This window comes from Carcharhinus amblyrhynchos, chromosome 23 (genome assembly GCF_965287045.1).
Source record: "Carcharhinus amblyrhynchos chromosome 23, sCarAmb.v2.hapA, whole genome shotgun sequence".
NCBI classification, from domain to species: Eukaryota; Metazoa; Chordata; class Chondrichthyes; order Carcharhiniformes; family Carcharhinidae; genus Carcharhinus; species Carcharhinus amblyrhynchos.
Genome location: NC_137346.1, coordinates 24686070 through 24704121, shown reverse-complemented (window position 1 = coordinate 24704121; position 18052 = coordinate 24686070). Strand labels below are relative to the sequence as shown.

The 18052-nt window shown below is 42.4% G+C and overlaps 1 protein-coding gene and 1 pseudogene across 1 annotated transcript in view; both read right to left on the bottom strand.

Moving 5' to 3' along the window:
* LOC145357433 (apoptosis-inducing factor 3-like) overlaps nt 1-18052 on the bottom strand; it is a 59762-nt gene that overhangs the window by 23144 nt on the left and 18566 nt on the right. The window contains exons 8-10 of the mRNA XM_080210762.1: nt 9213-9299; nt 3826-3917; nt 3006-3136 (exon numbers count right to left, since the gene is read on the bottom strand). Of these exons, the coding sequence (XP_080066888.1) occupies nt 3006-3136; nt 3826-3917; nt 9213-9299 (310 nt within the window). The remainder of the gene's footprint in view (nt 1-3005; nt 3137-3825; nt 3918-9212; nt 9300-18052) is intronic.
* On the bottom strand, nt 11756-11977 carry LOC145357651 (U2 spliceosomal RNA; annotated as a pseudogene).

Below are 18052 nucleotides of genomic sequence, written 5' to 3'. Positions count from 1 at the left end.
TCTCTTATCAAGAACCCATCAACCCGCTTCTTAAAAATATTTAGCGAGGCAGCCTCCACCACTTCAACGGGCAGAGAATTCCAGAGATTCACCACCCTTTCAGTGAAGAAGTTCCTCCTCAACTCCGTTCTAAACCGCCTCCCCTTTATCTTGAGGCTGTGCCCCCTAGTCCTACTGTCTTTTTTGAGCGGGAAGAGTCTCTCCACCTCTATCCTATCCATCCCATTCATCATCTTATACGTCTCAATGAGATCTCCCCTCATTCTTCTAAACTCTAACGAGTACAAGCCCAGTTTATTCAGCCTCTCCTCATAGCTCAATCCCCTCAACTCCGGTATCAGCCTAGTAAACCTCCTCTGCACTCCCTCCAGGGCCAAAATATCCTTGCGCAGGTGCGGCGCCCAAAACTGCACACAGTACTCCAGCTGCGGCCTCACCAATGCCCTATACAGCTGCAGCAAGACCTCCCTACTTTTATATTCAATCCCCCTCGCTATGAAGGCCAGCATCCCATTAGCCTTCCTGACCACCTGCTGCACCTGCAAGCTGGGTTTTTGCGACTCATGCACAAGGACCCCGAGGTCCCTCTGCACCGTCGCCTGCTGCAGTTTTTCGCCACGTAAGTAATAGTCCTTCCTACCATTCTTCCTACCAAAGTGGACCACCTCACACTTGCCAACATTAAATTCCATTTGCCATTTCCTGGCCCATTCGCCCAGCCTATCTAGATCCTTCTGCAGACTCTCCACACCCTCCGCACAATTTGCCTTTCCCCCAATCTTGGTGTCATCAGCAAATTTCGACACCCTGCACTCGGTTCCCTCCTCCAGATCATCTATATAAATGGTAAATAGCTGAGGCCCCAGCACCGACCCCTGGGGCACCCCACTAGTCACCAACCGCCAATCCGAATAGCACCCATTGACCCCCACTCTCTGCCTCCTATTTGACAACCAATCCTCTATCCACGCTAACACCCTACCCCCAACTCCATGTCCCCTGACCTTCTGCAATAACCTCTTGTGAGGTACCTTGTCAAACGCCTTCTGAAAATCCAGAAAGACCACATCCACCGGCTCTCCTCTATCCACTGCCCTAGACACATCCTCATAGAACTCCAGTAAATTTGTCAGACACGATTTCCCTTTAATGAAACCGTGTTGCGTCCGCCCTATCAAGCAATTCCCTTCAAGATGCCTCGCAATTTCCTCCTTAATGACGGATTCTAACATTTTACCTACCACAGACGTTAAACTAACCGGCCTATAATTCCCCGCCTTTTGCCTGGCACCCTTCTTAAACAACGGCGGTTGACACTTGGATCAATTTCTCAGGTTGAGTAGTGGAAGTGAAAACATTTACAAAACATTTAAGAAACAAGTACAACTTATAATAGGGAAGTTGGATGAATGAGGTTAGATGGGTTATATAGTCCTTATCTGTAATCAAAAGGTCAACAATAACCCAAAGTGACCAATCACTTATGATAACATATTTACAACAAAACCTTGAAATTTACTTGATCATCCCAAAGGTCATATGGCACAGCGGTACTGTCCCTACCTCTGGAGCAGAAGCTCCATGTTCAAGTCTTTGATTTGATTTATTATCACATGTATTAGCACACAGTGAAAAGTATTGTTTCTTGCGCACTATACAGACAAAGCATACCGTTCATAGAGGAGGAAATGAGAGAGTGCAGAACGTAGTGTTACAGTCATAGCTAGGGTGTAGAGAAAGATCAACTTAATGCAAGGTTGATCCATTCAAAAGTCTGATGTCAGCAAGGAAGAAGCTTTTCTTGAGTCGGTTGGTACGTGGTCTCAGACTTTCATATCTTTTTCCCGACGGAAGAAGCTGGAAGAGAGAATGTCCAGGGTGCACGGGGTCCTTAATTATGCTGGCTGTTTTGCCAAGGCAGCAGGAAGCGTAGACACGGTCAACAGATAGGAAGCTGGTTTGCATGATGGATTGAGCTACATTTACGATCTTTTGTAGTTTCTTGCAATCTTGAGCAGAGCAGGAGCCATACCAAGCTGTGATATAACCAGAAAGAATGCTTTCTATGATGCGTTTGTAAAAGTTGGTGAGAGTCGTAACTGATATGCCAAATTTCCTTCGTCTTCTGAGAAAGTAGAGACGTTGGTGCCCTTTCTTAACTATAGTGTCGGCATGGGGGGGGATCAGGACAGATGATCTGGACACCTAAAGACCCACTGATGTAAACGGAGGCATATTCTCTTTACGCTTCCTGAAATCGATGGCAATCTCCTTCGTAGGGTTTGTTCACATCAACTAGGAATCCTTCCATCACTTCCCCCACTATTCCCCAATGGGAAAATGAGTCTGATTGCGAAGATTAACATCTCCTAGAATTTTGCAGCTAAGGCTTCCTTTTGTTCATGGAGGTTACGTTATACTGGCTCAGCAGTAAAGGGACACGAAAATACAAAACATAAACTTTTTAAATAGGAAATGCTAGTTTGGCCTTTGTAAAAGAGGAACAAGGAAAGACTGCAAGGAATCACTGGGCCCAAAAAAGAAACACTCTACAATTTATATCATCAATAAATCCACTCTGATGGTGGCGCTGCCTTGTAAATAATTGATCAATTGGAGAATGTTGAGGAAAAACAGAAAACTCAGGCAACATCTGTGGAGAGAAACAGAATTTACCATTCAGGCTGATGATCTTTCATTTGAGGACTATCAAGCTGGCACTGTGACAATCCTCCAACTGGATTTTTTCTTTCCTTGCCCAGGTAACTATTACTAATTTCAAGTAGGGAAAATTTGCCCCTCATATGTAATGGAAAAGTGCAAGCATTTGTATTCAACCACAGGGCTCCAAAAAAATTACTCCTTTACTTATGGCATCAACAGAGCCACATGAATTCTGGTACAGTAAAACTAATTTGTGTAGAAATACCTTTCTGTCCCTCTATTAAACAACAGAAAGCTACAACGTCAGCAAGCTTCTTCAGGAGAATTTTTTTTTAAATTACCAATGAACGAGGCGCCAATGACGACAAGGTCCTTTCCTGTTATTAGTTTATTGATGTTATTCGCATCTTCAGGGGTACGCAAGACACAAACATTTTGTAGATCTGCTCCTGGACAATCAAGCATTCTGGGTCTGTATTTAAAAGGATAACATGACATAAATAGGGCAATGCAAGGCAAGAATTCAAACGAAACACGAGTACGCTGTATATTTTGATCTATCCTGATGATTTAACCAAGATATTAAAGTGCATAGCATGGACTACATTGAATTCCAAAGAGCTCAGATATAAAAACAGATCTGAGACACTGTTGAGTTAATAAGCACCAACACTGGTAATGACACATAATCAAGTTTAAAATTATTGAAACACACATTTTTTAAACGTACTATGAAAGACTTGTGCATTCAACCAGTCCACACGCAGCTACGAACATATCTGCTGTTTGGTGGTACATCCATGTATGTCATAACCCACCTCATAAATATATTCTCTGCATACAGGGAATTGTTCAATGAGGCTAGTGTGCTGTGTACCAACCAAAAGCAGTTTTTACTTTGTGAGTCAAAATCAATGCACTGATGCTTCATTGAAGGTGCTGAAAATAGTACAAAGCATATGAAAAGTTTCTAACACTGGTGTTCACATATACCAGTGAAGCAATTAGCTCAGTGATACTGTCAGAATTTGCACTGAAGTTAAAATACAAAAGATCTCAGCAGGTTACCAAGAACCCAACCCTATGCATACGGCATTACCAGCATCGATTAATGTAAGTATATCTCAGAAAGGATTGAGTTGAAGGGAGTCAACCACTTACGTGCTGCCTGTTGCAATCAGCAGGTTGTCATAATGCTGAACAGTTCCATCTTTGAAACTGACTTTCCTTTTTTTGGTGTTCACATATGTGGCCTAAAGCAAAACAAAATGACAGATACATTTCAATCTGAAAGTGGCATGCTAAAAAGATGCCACTCTGGAATTAGAACACAGCAAAAATACTAAGGAGAACTAACGCAAACGGAAAAATCCCTTTCTTCACCTCATTAATTGAAGATATGTTCATTGATCCTTTAGTAGCGCTGACATATCCTGTAAGCTCCAAGGGATTAATGTAATTAAACCATCATGAATAGTGTGATACTCTGCATTCTTACATTACTGAACATTGAGTCAACAAATAGAACCTGAGATGTGAATACTTTAATTTTAGTTAACAATTTTTTTAAAAATAATCGGTAATTCAAGCTACTCTATAGGCTTCCTATAGTCTAACTGGTTGGGCTTCAATTAAAAACATTCTGGAAAGCTAGCTCCCTGGAATGGACTTCAGAATTATTATTGAATCAAAGCATCCATACAGTGCAGAAGAGGCCATTCAGCCCATCGAGTCTGCAGTGACTCTCTGACAGAGTATCTTATCCAGGCCCTTTACCCTGCCCTATCCCTATAACCCCATACATTTACCATGGCTAATCTATCTTACCTTGGAACACTAACGGAAAATCCACCTAATCTGCACATAGAATCATACAGCGCAGAAACACCTGAAATCCCACCTATCGCATCTGCCAGCACTTAACCCATGGCCCTAAATGTAATGTAATGATGTACCTGCCAAGTGCTCATCCAAATAATTTTTAAAGGATGTGAGACAACCCGCCTCCACCACCCTCCCAGGCATTCCAGACCGTCACCACCCTCTGGGTAAAATGGTTTTTCCTCATATTCCCCCCTAAATGCCTGCCCCTCACCTTGACTCTATGTCCCCTCGTGACTGATGCTTCAACTAAGGGAACAGGCGCGCCTTATCCACTCTGTCCATGTCCTCATAATCTTGTACACCTCGATCAGGTTGCCCTTCAGCCTTCTCTGCTCCAACGAAAACAACCCAAGCCTACCCAGCCTCTCTTCATAACTTAAATGTTCCATCCCAGCCAGCAACATCTTTGGACTGTGGGACGAAACCGGAGGAAACCCACGCAAATACGAGGAGAATGTGCAAACTCCATACAGTCACCTGAGGCCAGAGTTGAACCTGGGTCCTGGAAGCTGAGAGACAGCAGTGCTAACCATTGTGCCACAATACCGTCTTAAGCAAACTCTCATCACACATGTCAGATTTTAGATGAGCAATGTGAACAGTACTCTTCATAATGAGCAAGGAAGCAAAAATTAAGCAAACATCCAAAAATGACACAACCACTGGAATATTTATTCTCAATGGGCAGCACAGTGGTACAGCGGTTAGCACAGCTGCCTCACAGTGTCAGGGGCCTGGGTTCAATTCCTGGCTTGGGTCGCTGTCTGTGTGGGGTTTGCGTGGATTTCCTCCAAGTGCTCCGGTTTCCTCCTACAGTCCATAGATGTGCAGGTTAGCTACATTGGCCACGCTAAATTGTCCCTTAGTGTTCCAGGATGAGTAGATTAGAGGGATTAGTGATGTAAATATATGGAGTTACGAGGATAGGGCCTAGGTGGGACTGTCATCAGTGCAGACTCAATGGGCCGAATGGCCTCTTTCTGTGCTGTAGGGATGCCACGAATACAGGAAGACCCACATTTTAACCATTAAGGCAATTTTGGGTTGAGTTTGAAGAAGGTATCTGGTCTCAGCTAAATATTCTCTTTCTGTGAGCTTTAAAACGTATGCGAATGCATTTGACTGACTTTTTTTTAAAAATTCTTCAAAACACACCTAATGTGGAAAAACAGAAGCCAGCTATTGAAAGCAGAGTGGGTGACCAAAACCTAATTATATTTGCATATTGATACTGTTCTGGATTCTGCTAAAATTGTGTAGAGTTTACATAGGCCTGGATCAGCAGCGAAGTCACATTTAACACAGACCTCAAAGAAAGATTTCCATGGCTATCTAATGACCTCTCATGGTATGGAATTCATCTTTCCAGATGTCAATTTGAATCTGATGTCAAGAAAAGGGATCACAAGGTGTGCAGCAACAGTGATGTCATCAGCTAAGGTAAACAACCAATTGCACTGGGATACTATACAGGCAGCAAACCAGAAAGTGAAAAACACTGGGCGGAATTTCCCCCCCCCCCCCCCCCCACCAGAGGCCGGCCAGCCACACAAACGGCCATAGTCCTGATTTTTCACTTATAAATTTAATTTTTTTTTACAGGTAGTGAAATAAATTATTGGGACATGGTATGAAAAGGTAGAAACCGAAATGGTGACACAGTGGTTAGCACTGCTGCCTCACAGCACCAGGGACCCGGGTTCGATTCCCAGCTCGGGTCACTGTCTGTGTGCAGTCCGCACGTTCACTCTGTATCTGCGTGGGTTTCCTCCGGGTGCTCCCGTTTCCTCTCATAGTCCAAAGATATGCTGGTTAGGTGCACTGGTCCTACTGAATTCTCCTTCAGTGTGTCCGAACAGACACCAGAGTGTAGCGACTAGGGGATTTTCACAGTAGCTTCATTGCAGTGTTAATGTAAACCTACTTGTGACTAATAATTAAACTTTAAATGTTTTTGAAACAAGTGATTTTTTTTAATCGTGGAAAAATCTGATCGACAACAATTTTTTTTAAGAAGTGTAATAAAGCTACTCAGCAGCACTTAAAGACGAAGTCATCTGTTAAAAAGCTGATTATAATTCCTTCAACCCTTTTTCTAAAGTTTCTGTCATGAGATTAAAACTGCAAGTTTCTGTCAATTCAGTGATTTCCAATTGATTGCTGTCTATGGGGCCTTCGACTCCACACCTAAGCAAAGAGTCACTGTCAATAATTTCAGAATTCCACATTTATGTACAGATATGCAGTCTCCAAAAATTTCTGTTAATTTCAGAAGAGTAATGAAGGAGAATACTGACAATTTCACTGTCTTCGTTCTTGTAAAATGCAGCACATACTGTTGTATTATCCTAGCCAGTTGTTCAATTTGCAATAGATCAAATTAAAATTCTAAACTCAAGGTTTAACGTGGCTATAAGGCACTTGAAAATGTTGTGCAGTGACTTACTATGACATTGAATATCTTTTACAATGGGATAACCATTCATCAGCTTAGGGAAAACACAACTCATTTATTTACAGTTTAAAACAATACAGAGGTTTACAGCCTCATGGCTGCAATCAGCCCCGAGATGGCTATGAGTACAGAAGCCTACACTTACCAGGGCGATCCCCACCCTGTTCCCTGGTTAGTTCCCCAGGTCATGTGACCCTTACTCTGCCAATTGATCCTTAAAGGGGCAATCACCAGACCCACCCTATCCTGCACAAAGGAAGAATTTCTCTGGTCACAATGTTTAGCAATATTACAATTCTCACATGAACATGTTTATTATTTCTCTTTACATATAGTATCCAAAAGAAATCATCCCTATTGTGAATTTTCAAATTTTGCCAGGGTATTTGAGAGAAGACATATTGAGGTAGGATCTCAAACTCATACCACGAAGTACATAAATTTTAAACTGAAATTTATATCACACCATTTTCTTTTAGCTCCAGCTTCAGAAACAATACGGTAACATTTGTTCTGTTCTTTTGTTATCATAGTAAAAAGTCTGACAACACCAGGTTTTAGTCCAACCAGGACTAAAACCTGGTGTTGTCAGACTTTTTACTGTGTTTACACCAGTCCAACGCCGGCATACCCACATCATGACTACTTTTGTTATCGTTAACAGCCCTATTGCCTCTGAGGCAGAAGTTTGTTGGTTCAAGTTGACATTCTACTGCAGTGCTGCAAGAAATGTTTCACTGTTGGAGGGACTGTTTTGAAAGCTCTTGTCAAATGCTCCCAGTGATTCATATGGCCATTAAAATCTGAAACATTATTCAAAAGTCGAGCAGTTATCCTGGTGCAACAAAAACAGAAAATGCTGGAAAATCTCAGCAGACGTAACAGCATCTGTGTGGAGAGAATAGAGCCAACGTTTCGAGTCTATATGATCTTTCGTTAGTTCAGGGTCATTTAGACTTGAAAGGTTGGTTCTATTCTCTCTCCATAGATGCTGTCAGACCTGCTGAGATTTTGTAGCGTTTTCTGCTTTTGTTTCAGATTCTGGCATCTGTAGCATTTTGCTTTTATTGCAGTTATCCTTGTGTGTTGGCCATCATTTTTCTCTCAACTAGCGTTTTTAAAAAGACAATTTAACTGGTTGTCTGTGTCATTCCTCGGGGGGCGGTGGGGGGGGGGGGGGGGGGGGGTGGTGTGGTGCGGTGGTGGAATCTTACTGTGACTAGAATGACTGTCATGTTTACCTATTTTAAAACAATTACAAGTGACATACCTCGAAATGTTTCAGAGAAATGGATAAGTTGTTTCATCATTGCATCTTTCCTTTGGCCTGATAGGACATAGTGGGGTAAAAATTTTGAATATAGTGGGATAAAGTTTTGAACACATGTCAGCAGTGAGGAAGTTCACCTGCTGTCAGCATATAATAGAAGTATCCCAGAACGCCACATGAGATGCAGTTGTGGAGGATAAATCTCATTGCAGCCAGCATATTCTTGGAGCATTTAGGCTGAAAGGTGTAACAGTACTTGAAGGAGTTGTGACGAACCTGAAGTATTAAGCTATCTTTCCTCTTTTCTGATGGCAAAGAGTCTCTTGGGATGACTTTCTTCCATCACTATATGTAACAACAGTATTTAGAAAGGCAGAAAGATTTCCTCCAATTAGTATTTTGTGTAATTGTAAATGGTTTTCACATTTACAAATGATTAGAGGCAATCGGTTTATGCTAATGCTATGCATAATGACAAGGGGAAATCATTTTGTACATCCATTATTACTTATTGCCACCTCTGGCCTGGAACCCCCTTCCCATTCTCATCAGCTGTGGAAAAGCTTGCAGCTATCCATCATTAATCAGAAGGAAACGTATTGGTAAATGTGCCATTGACAGCTTTAGTCCAAATTCCTGTTGCTTGAAAGCTAAATTGGAGCAGTTTGGGAAGCCTTTTCCTCGGCATGGAAAGCACTGATGCAATATTATATTGCACGTACCCATCAAAACTGGATTTTCTGCATCACAGAGTTTTGCATTCCAGGCTTCAACCAGATAACAGGCAACATTGTCACTACAATAAGAGTGCGTTGTAAAGCCAGTGCGCTCTCTTCTGTATACAGACATGGGTCTCCTATAAGACACTTGTGACACCTTTTTTTTTTTTACAAACTATTTTGGCAAAATACTATTACAAAAAGCAAAGATCCATCTTACCTCCTTGTTGGTCAACACTTCAATATCATAAGCTGAGTAGAACTCTGGATTCCGCAACAAGATATTTTTAATGTGGCAGCCTAATTGCTGAGGAGACACACAGTAAGCTGGTTAGAAAATGCAATGCATGATCCTTTTGTTACACAGGAGTAAAATAAAGAGCTACAGTTAGTTAGATGAATGCTTCCCTGGTGTGATCCAGATAATGTGCGCAGGAATGTAATTAGTACGATCAGTTCTCAGTTTTCCCGAGGGGTCGAGAGGAAGAAACTAAGCAGAATAGTATGGTTTTAGAAAGGCTAACCAGCACCTAAGCAGGATAGAAATCTATCATCCGATGGCAAAAATAACATCACAATCATTATAATTAAACAAATATTTAATTTGTTATATCCAATATCTCAAGTCAATCCCTCACGCACACACAGAGGAGAAAGTGTGAGCAGGACTGTTAGGAAACTAAAATTACTCACTGAGCAGTTACAATTGCCAGCCTGCCAGGGCCACTCGGCTTCTGAGCTCGTTATGGCCTAATCCAAACATGGACAAAAGAGCTGAAGTCGAGCCGAGGTGTGATTTATTGCCTTTAGCACCAAGTGCGGCACCAAGGAGTCCAAGCAAAGTTGAAGACAATGCAAATCGGGCGGGCTGTGGGATGGAAAAAGTTTCCATTGTTGGGAGTCATACCTGGCACAAAAGGAGATGGTTGTGGTTGTTGGAGGTCAGTCATCTCAGTCCCAGGACACACTGCAGGAGTTCATCAGCCTTCATCAATAACCTTCAGTGGTCAGAAGTGGGATGTCCACCGTTAACTGTACAATGTTCAGCACCATTCGCAACTCCCAGATACCAAAGCAGTTCATGTCCAAATGTAACAAAATCTGGACAATATTCAGTCTTGGGCGATAAGGGGCAAGGAACATTCAAGTCACACAAGTGCAATGACATTTCCAACAAGAGAGAATCTAACCATCTCCACTCATCAGTCCATGGGGCAGTGCCTAGCACCCTGGCAGTGCCAGCCTGGCATCTTGGCACTGCCCATTTGGCACTTGACAGTGCAAAAGGGGTGCAGCCCAAAAGGGAGGCGGGGCAATGGCAGAGATTATCCGGAGGGGGGACGGGGCAGCGATTGGCCAAAACGATCGTGAGGGTGGAGCAGGGGTATGGAAGGAGTGACAGAAGATCTCCCAGTGTCAGTGTACACAGTGCACTGGGAGATTAGGGCGCCTGTGCAAAGACACCCCTAGAGATCAGCAGCTGGCTTCCTGCCATGAATAGGCTCCACCCACTCCCCCTGCTGGCAAGAATCACATCTGGGCTCATTTTTCTAAGTACAGTATGATTGCTCCGGATACTCACCCCAAAAAAAAATTGGCATGATTCTCTTCGGTTTTCACACTCATTTGGCACTGAGAATCTTTTTCATAAGATCACCCCCTTAGTCTCTCCCCATATGATATACTTGCCAACCCAGGAATTAGCCTGGTAAACCTTTCTGTTATAATCACTCTATAACAAGAACACACTTTCTCAGATAAGGACACCAACCGACTCGGCAACAGTTTGTCCCCACTGCTATCAAACTTTTGCAATGGACTTACCTTGCATTAAATTGATCTTTCTCTACACCCTAGTTATGACTGTAACACTACATTCGGCACTCTCTCATTTCTTTCTCTATGAATGATATGTTTTGTCTGTATAGCATGTAAAAAACAATACTTTTCACTATGTTAATACATGTGACAATAATAAATCAAATCGAAACAAATCAAATCTGCACATGGTCTACAAGAATCCATGCTGACTTAAGCAATAGTGAGCTGGATGGATAATACAACTTTTGTTTTCAGATTACAGACACTTTTCTGCACTAGTTGTGGCCAGACTTGCAGTTGCAGAATCCCAAACTCTGGAATATCCCTCCGCCAATATCTCTCTACCTCATTTTTTTCTTTGTTCTTTAAAGCTAATTCTTTATCTGACCTAATATCTTCTACTGTGGCTCACACTTTGTTTTACAATGCTCATTTGAGACACCTTGGAATGTCTAGCCTGTTGAAGGTGCTGTAGAAATAGGAGTGGTAGTATTTTTTAACGAAGCTGGAAAAAGTGTCAAGCTGATATACTTTATTTTAAAAAGTATGAATGGCACAAAAAAACTTTGCAAATTAGAACATTTGACAAATTGTTACATCAATAATACACAAACTTTACACCTATTGCTATAGTGAAAGCAGTTACAAAGCTCATTGCTTATAGGTAGCCATTTGCTTGATAATGCCATTTTTACATCTCTATTTATGTACTCTGTAGTGTCTGCCAGTTGAAGGGTAATTCACTTTTCTCTCTAATTCTCTTCACCCCACTCCTGAAGACATTGACTGAGAAATTTGGCTCCATTGTGACTGATTTTTTTTTAAACTTTATTCCAATCCAATCAAGTCAAATTAAAGCCAATTCAGAGTCCCAACAAGTTGGGACATTCCCGATCCAAGCTGACAAGACAGGGCTCTCACCTCCTGTCTTGGGCTTGATCTACATGATCCAAGCTGATTGGAGTAGGTGTAGCTCCACCTCCAAGGCTTGATCTAATTTGCATCTTAGCCAAAAGGCCGAGATGCCGCTTTAAAAAATTGCTTCAAACGAAGCTGAAATGTAACCTAATGACTTCAGCCAAGTGCAGCATGTCGATACTACACTTGATCTTAGCCCGAGAACAGATACTACACTTGATCTTAGCCAAGCGGCCAAGAAGCGATTGTGACTGATTGCTATGAATGACATTTTGCCTCAAATGGCAACTGTGGCATAATTGCAAGCTCCTGGCATTAGCTCTCACTCGACACTATTTTGGTGAGCTTGTCAGCATGCATGTAAGGCATCTTCACTGGACATAAAAATTCTGGCTAAATTGTTTCTTAACTGTGTAAGGCTTCATGTTCAGCAGTAAAATGGACTACTCACCTTTTTAATGGATCATCAACTACATTCGTGTGAGTTGCTGATTGGTTTCTTTTGGTCCTGCTCTGATATTTAGTGTTTTTCAGAGTTGTTTGAAATTGTTGAAGTCTGCAGCAAGTGATGTAGGATGTGCTGTAAATCTTTGTCCTGATTTCAAGAATTTCTTAAACAGGAATGTGGTACTACGCATTTCCCTTGGCCTACTGCATGGGACCAGGGAAATGAGCAGGGTCCACACAGGGCATGACAAGCAGCAGGGAGAGGTTGGAGGGGAAGGGCTCTTAGAAGGAGACCACATCCACCCAGGCTTCTTCCCAGGAGGAATTCCAACCACAGGAAGGAAGAGTATACAAGATGTCTCTGCTTTACCAAGGATGTCCTCACTGATGTCTGCCACTTGTCACAGCCATTACTACAGCCTCAAAGCAGAGCGCAGACAGTATTTTGCTAGGGACTATAAACGTGACTGTGGTCATGTACCTTTCCCATAGATCTCAGGCTCCTTCAAACCCAGGCATTTTATTCATGAAATCATCTTAGCAGTGATTACTCTGAGGCTGTTCAACTGTGACACATGTTCTGTCTGTGCAAAGTCAGCAGATATATGCACAATCAACAAATAAGCATTTCCAGCATGGACTGCCGAATAGTGACCAGAAGTGGAATCCTGGTCAATCTTTTCACATGATAACACAAGACCATGGAGGACAATTATTACCATGGCTGAGATTAGCTATCTCAACACAAACAAGGATCAGCTAATGCGTTCTGCGAAGTTCAGTTACTCAATGGATAAATTCACCAAGCCATTGGTGAAGCTTAAAATGAAGCTAACCAGTCCTGAAAGAGAGCATTTTCCTCTTTTTAAGCCCAATATTTAGCTTTGAACACTCCCAAATACAATACTGCTCAAACGAAGGGCTAATTATTCTCTAATCTGCCTTAGAAAAATACTTCATATTCTACCACCACAGCTTGCATTATTACAGTCTTAGCAGTCACGTTCTCTTAACAACCACCAGAATTGTGATGCATTCATGTGATGCATTAACATACCCAGCTGCAGAATGAGCCAAAAACAATGGTGCCAATGTTAAATGATGTTACAGCATGTACAGACATCACATTCATTCAATAAAAAAGGGATCTTCAACAAACATTTTCCAATTTTAAAACCTCTGCCATATTAGTTTAAAGCTCTTTCTTGGCTTTATCTGCTAAAGTATGAGAATAACAATACCCTTACTAACATATTCAAAAATTGAATCTCCTACTGCTGCGCCACAGTGCCAGCGACCTGGGTTCAATTCCAGCTTCAAGTCACCATCTGTGCAGAGTTTGCCCGTGTCTGCATGGGCTTCCTCCGGGTGCTCCGCTTTCCTCCCACACTCCAAAGATCTGTGGGTTAGGTAGGTTTGCCATTCCAAATTGCCCCTTAGCGTAAAGGGAATTAGCAGGGTAAATATGTGGGATCATGGGGATAGGGCCTGGGTGAAATTGGTGTCAGCACTGTAGGGATTCTATGTTTCATGGAAAAAAAAAAATTTTTTTTGCCTCTCTCCCCAAACTTAAAACAGTGCTGGGAATGTATGACATGACTTAGAATACATTTCCACATCAGTTCTCCCATCCTTAACCAGTTGTACTCCAGACTTATGGAAGGTTGGGGCAATTAGATAGTCCCGAAAATGCGTGTGTGATGTCTGGCTATCCTACGCCCATTGATGCACTCACTACACTGCCTGTTCACTTTATTGATCTTTGCATCAAGCCAGTGCTAATCATGCTGTTCATTCACTGCACGTCTCAACAAGGAGCCAATCTGGTGAGCAGCTAGGATCACTGTAAGCTAGCTGGAACCCCTGAACGGGAAGATGCATTGTGGCTGAATCAGATACTGAGAGTCTTGCAAGGAGTGAATCTGAGCTGGGAAAGAGTGAGAAATGGCATGAAAGGGAAGAGTGTGGAAGATGGGAGAGTGCAGGTTCCAAGATTTTCAGACACTGTATTGCAGGTCTTGATGGAGAAGGTGGAAAGGAGAAATTTCCTGGAATCTGCAGGAGGCCCTCCACATATAAAAGACAAGACAGTGCATTTCAGTACCTGGGAGCTCTCCAGTAAATTCACTAGATGCTTATTAAAGTAAATGCCTAATTAGAAAATATAGCTGTTTAAATATTTCTACCCTGTAATCTCAAGAATTTCTTTTCATTATCTTTATATTAATCTGAGAAACATTATGCCTTGCCAATGAGGAAAGCAGTAGGAAAATGAATATTTTGGGAAAGGCTGGACAACTGAAAGGGAAGTAATAGGTAACTTCATAGAATCATAGGAACCCTACAGTGCAGAAAGAGGCCATTTGGCCCATCGAGTCTGCACCAACCACAATCCCACCCAGGCCCTACCCCCATATCCTACATATTTACTCGCTAATCCCGCTAACCTATGCATTTCAGGACACTAATGGGCAATGTTGGCATGACCAAATCAACCTAACCCGCACATCTTTGGACTGTGGGAGGAAACCCACGCAGACACAGACAGAATGTGCAAAATCCACACAGACAGTGAGCCAAGCTGGGTATCAAACCCAGGTCCCTGGAACTGTGAAGCAGCAGTGCTACTGTGCTGCCCTTTTGGGCCCAATTTGGCTAAGTAAATTAAAGTAGTAACAAAAATAAGAACAGAACTGCAAACAGAGATAGTTACATTCCCGTAAGAACTGAGACAAGATGCCTTAATTGGAATGTGATAAGAAAAAGAGAGAAGGCTGCACCTTCATTCAGGATAGGTGGGAAGGTGGCAGGGTAACTCCAGCCACAAGCAATAAACCATCAAATGTGTCCTACATCTCCATGGTAAAAGCTGCAAACAAGTGATGTCAAGTCGCAAGACCAGAAGAAGCAAATAAGAGTCTTGTGTACGTGTCATCTCTATAACTAAAGAATAAGATGATAGGTGTAAATTAATAATTGGTCTAGTAAAATTGAATAGCTTTGAATTATAAAGAGAGGCATAGAAAATGGTGTGGAGGAGATGGAGTGGAAGGGAAAAAATCTGAAAAATCATACGACATAAAAGACCTTAAGAGACAACAAGCACAAGCCAGGAATTTGGCCAGTGATTTCAGGCACTTAATTCTGCAACTTTTGTCCAAGGCCTAAATGGGCCAACATAATTCTCAATTCTACCTCGGAAACTACTGCTCAAAAGCTTTAATATATCAGGCCTCCCTCGTGATAAATGTAGTGTAATCACTGCCACTAATATGGGTCAATATCAGATCATTGGTTAATCAAGGTTATAATAAAGACAACTGAGCAAGTGGGATTAGACAGACAGGGAGGTCAATGTGAGAAGTCAAGCTTTAAGAAATTAGATGCAGTGCCTCAAGAATAACTTCACACAAGTTATCAAAGTTAATGAATGCACTTTTAAATGCAATATTCTATTAACTGTAGAATCAATATCAGACACTTCAAAGGGGCATTATACAGAAGGACACTGATGGGGATTCACAAATTAATGCTTGGCACGTTGGGAAGCCTTCTAGAAAGCCTGAGACTAATGCTAAGAATCATACACGATGTGCCGATCATGCAGCCCTTTTTGAGCATGGAGGTGATGACTAGCTCCATTCACCACACTGGTGAACCAAATCATGGTACAGCATCTGACGGCCAATACAGCACAAGTAACAATCATCCAACCACCGAATGCTGTGGTGGAGGCTCTCGTGCAAGGTCAGTTTGATGGTGCAGCTCAGACTGCTGCCATCACAGCTGTGGATTATATGGATTACAGTGTGCAAAGGGTGCAGTAACAGTCCAGCAATTTGTCCTCCAACACTTTACAGGATTGTTGAGGATGGGGGGTGGGAAGAGGAAATGTATACCCTTCCTCTCTCAGGAAGACAGAATTTGTCTTCCCAACCAGCCAGCAAAAGCTACAGCTTCCATGATGAGAAGGTGCAATCTGCAGACAGTTCTTTTAGGATCAAGCCGCTTAAGGCCATCCTTGTCCTCTGCAATCTCCTCCAGTGAAAGTCAGCAGTCTTCCATCTGGCATGTACCACCATTGGGGGGTGCATTGTGTAGAAGCACAATGATATGCCAAGGGAGATTAGTTAACTTGTGGGTGCTAAGTGACATGATTTGCGTACATCCATTTGGTTTGGAGTGTTTACTTTGTGGTGAAACTTATTTTTGGCTAAGCTGACATTGAGATGGTCAGTGATAGATGGTCAAGACTGAGATTGTTCATGAAGAGGGAACATGGGTTGGGGGTACTGGTATCAAACTAGGCTGAGATCTTCACAGAAAGAACCTGTCCAGGTTATCTCCTCCACTCCCTGTTCCTGCTCATGCACTTGCTTCTCAGTTGCTTGCTAAATAGTTGTTGAAAAAGACTGTTCCCTCATCGTGGGGATGCACTGAGCATCATGAATTAGACCACTGTCTACTAGATGCCCGTAACAAATCGCCAAGACTTCTTCATCAGCACCTCCCAAACCTGCAACTTTTACCAGCCAGAACGAGGACAGCGGGCCTTGGGAACACCATAGGCCTTCCTGGCTTGGAAATAAATTGTCATTCCTTTATCGTTCTGGGTTAAAGTCGGCTCTCTTATTTCATTTGGCAGCTTGTCTTACATTGTATGTATACTATTCACGTATGCTATATCATCAGTGGATAGCCTTCATCATCTAGTGGCCACCCTCTGTTTCGCTACTGTGACTCAAATGCAGATGGTACAGTTCAGAATGAAGGCATCAGGTGATTACTGCCAGAATGTTGCGCACTGACCTATGTGATCCATAGGTCACATAACAGTGGGACATTGAGGGAGTAGAATTCCTTTCAGTATAGGGTAGGGTTCATGAAGAACACCCACAATCCTAGCAAAGACTACTCACTCTGCCAGCTGGTCAGAGAAAATTAAATGGAGTGAGCTCTTGGAATAGCGAATCTCAGTGACTTACTTTACACAACAAGACAGCAAACTGGGAGATGCTTCAGGTGTCTCCAGTTCCAGCTGGGAAGAGCCAGACGCATGGTCAAGGTTATCTTCATAGTTATTGCATTTACAGCCCTTGTCATGCTCTGGGGCTGCATTAAGTTAAAGCTTAAGTTTACTTATTAGTGTCACAAGTAGGCTTGCATTAACTTTGTAATGAAGTTACTGTGAAAATCCCCTAATAGCCAGATTGCGGCACGGAGGGAGAATTTAGCATGATCAATGCACCTAAACAGCATGGAGCACCCACTGGAAATCCACACAGACACAGGGAGAACATGCAGACTCCACATAAACAGTGATCAAACCAAGAATCAAACCCAGGTCTCTGGCATCTTGATGCAGCAGTGCTAAATACACAGAAGATGGCAACTTTCAGTGAGGATGTCCTTACTGAAGGGCAGACATCTTTCATGTTGTTGCTGAAGCTTCGAGAAGAAATACTCTCCAAACATCCTGAGCAAATATGGCCTCTTCCACAACCTCTTGTCTCCCACACGCCCACTGACTTCCATAGCCTCTTCTAATTCTCCAAGTTATGCCGTATTCCAAAGGGATTGGCTATTAATGCACCCACATCTTGGAGCAACTAGTTTGTACAGTAGTCACAATGTCAGCAAAAAAGTCTTTCAGCAATGGTGTCATCACTCCCTGTAAACTTTCAAAACTACTATAGAAAGCAGCAAACATTTGTAAAATTGTAGCAGCAGCCGGGCGAAAAATCAATCAGCAACTAACCTGTAAGTAGTGATTATAGAATCCCTACAGTGCAGAAGGCTATTCAGCCCATCAAGTCTGCACTGACCCACCGTTTTATCTTACCAAGGCCCTAAACCCATAACCCCACATATTTA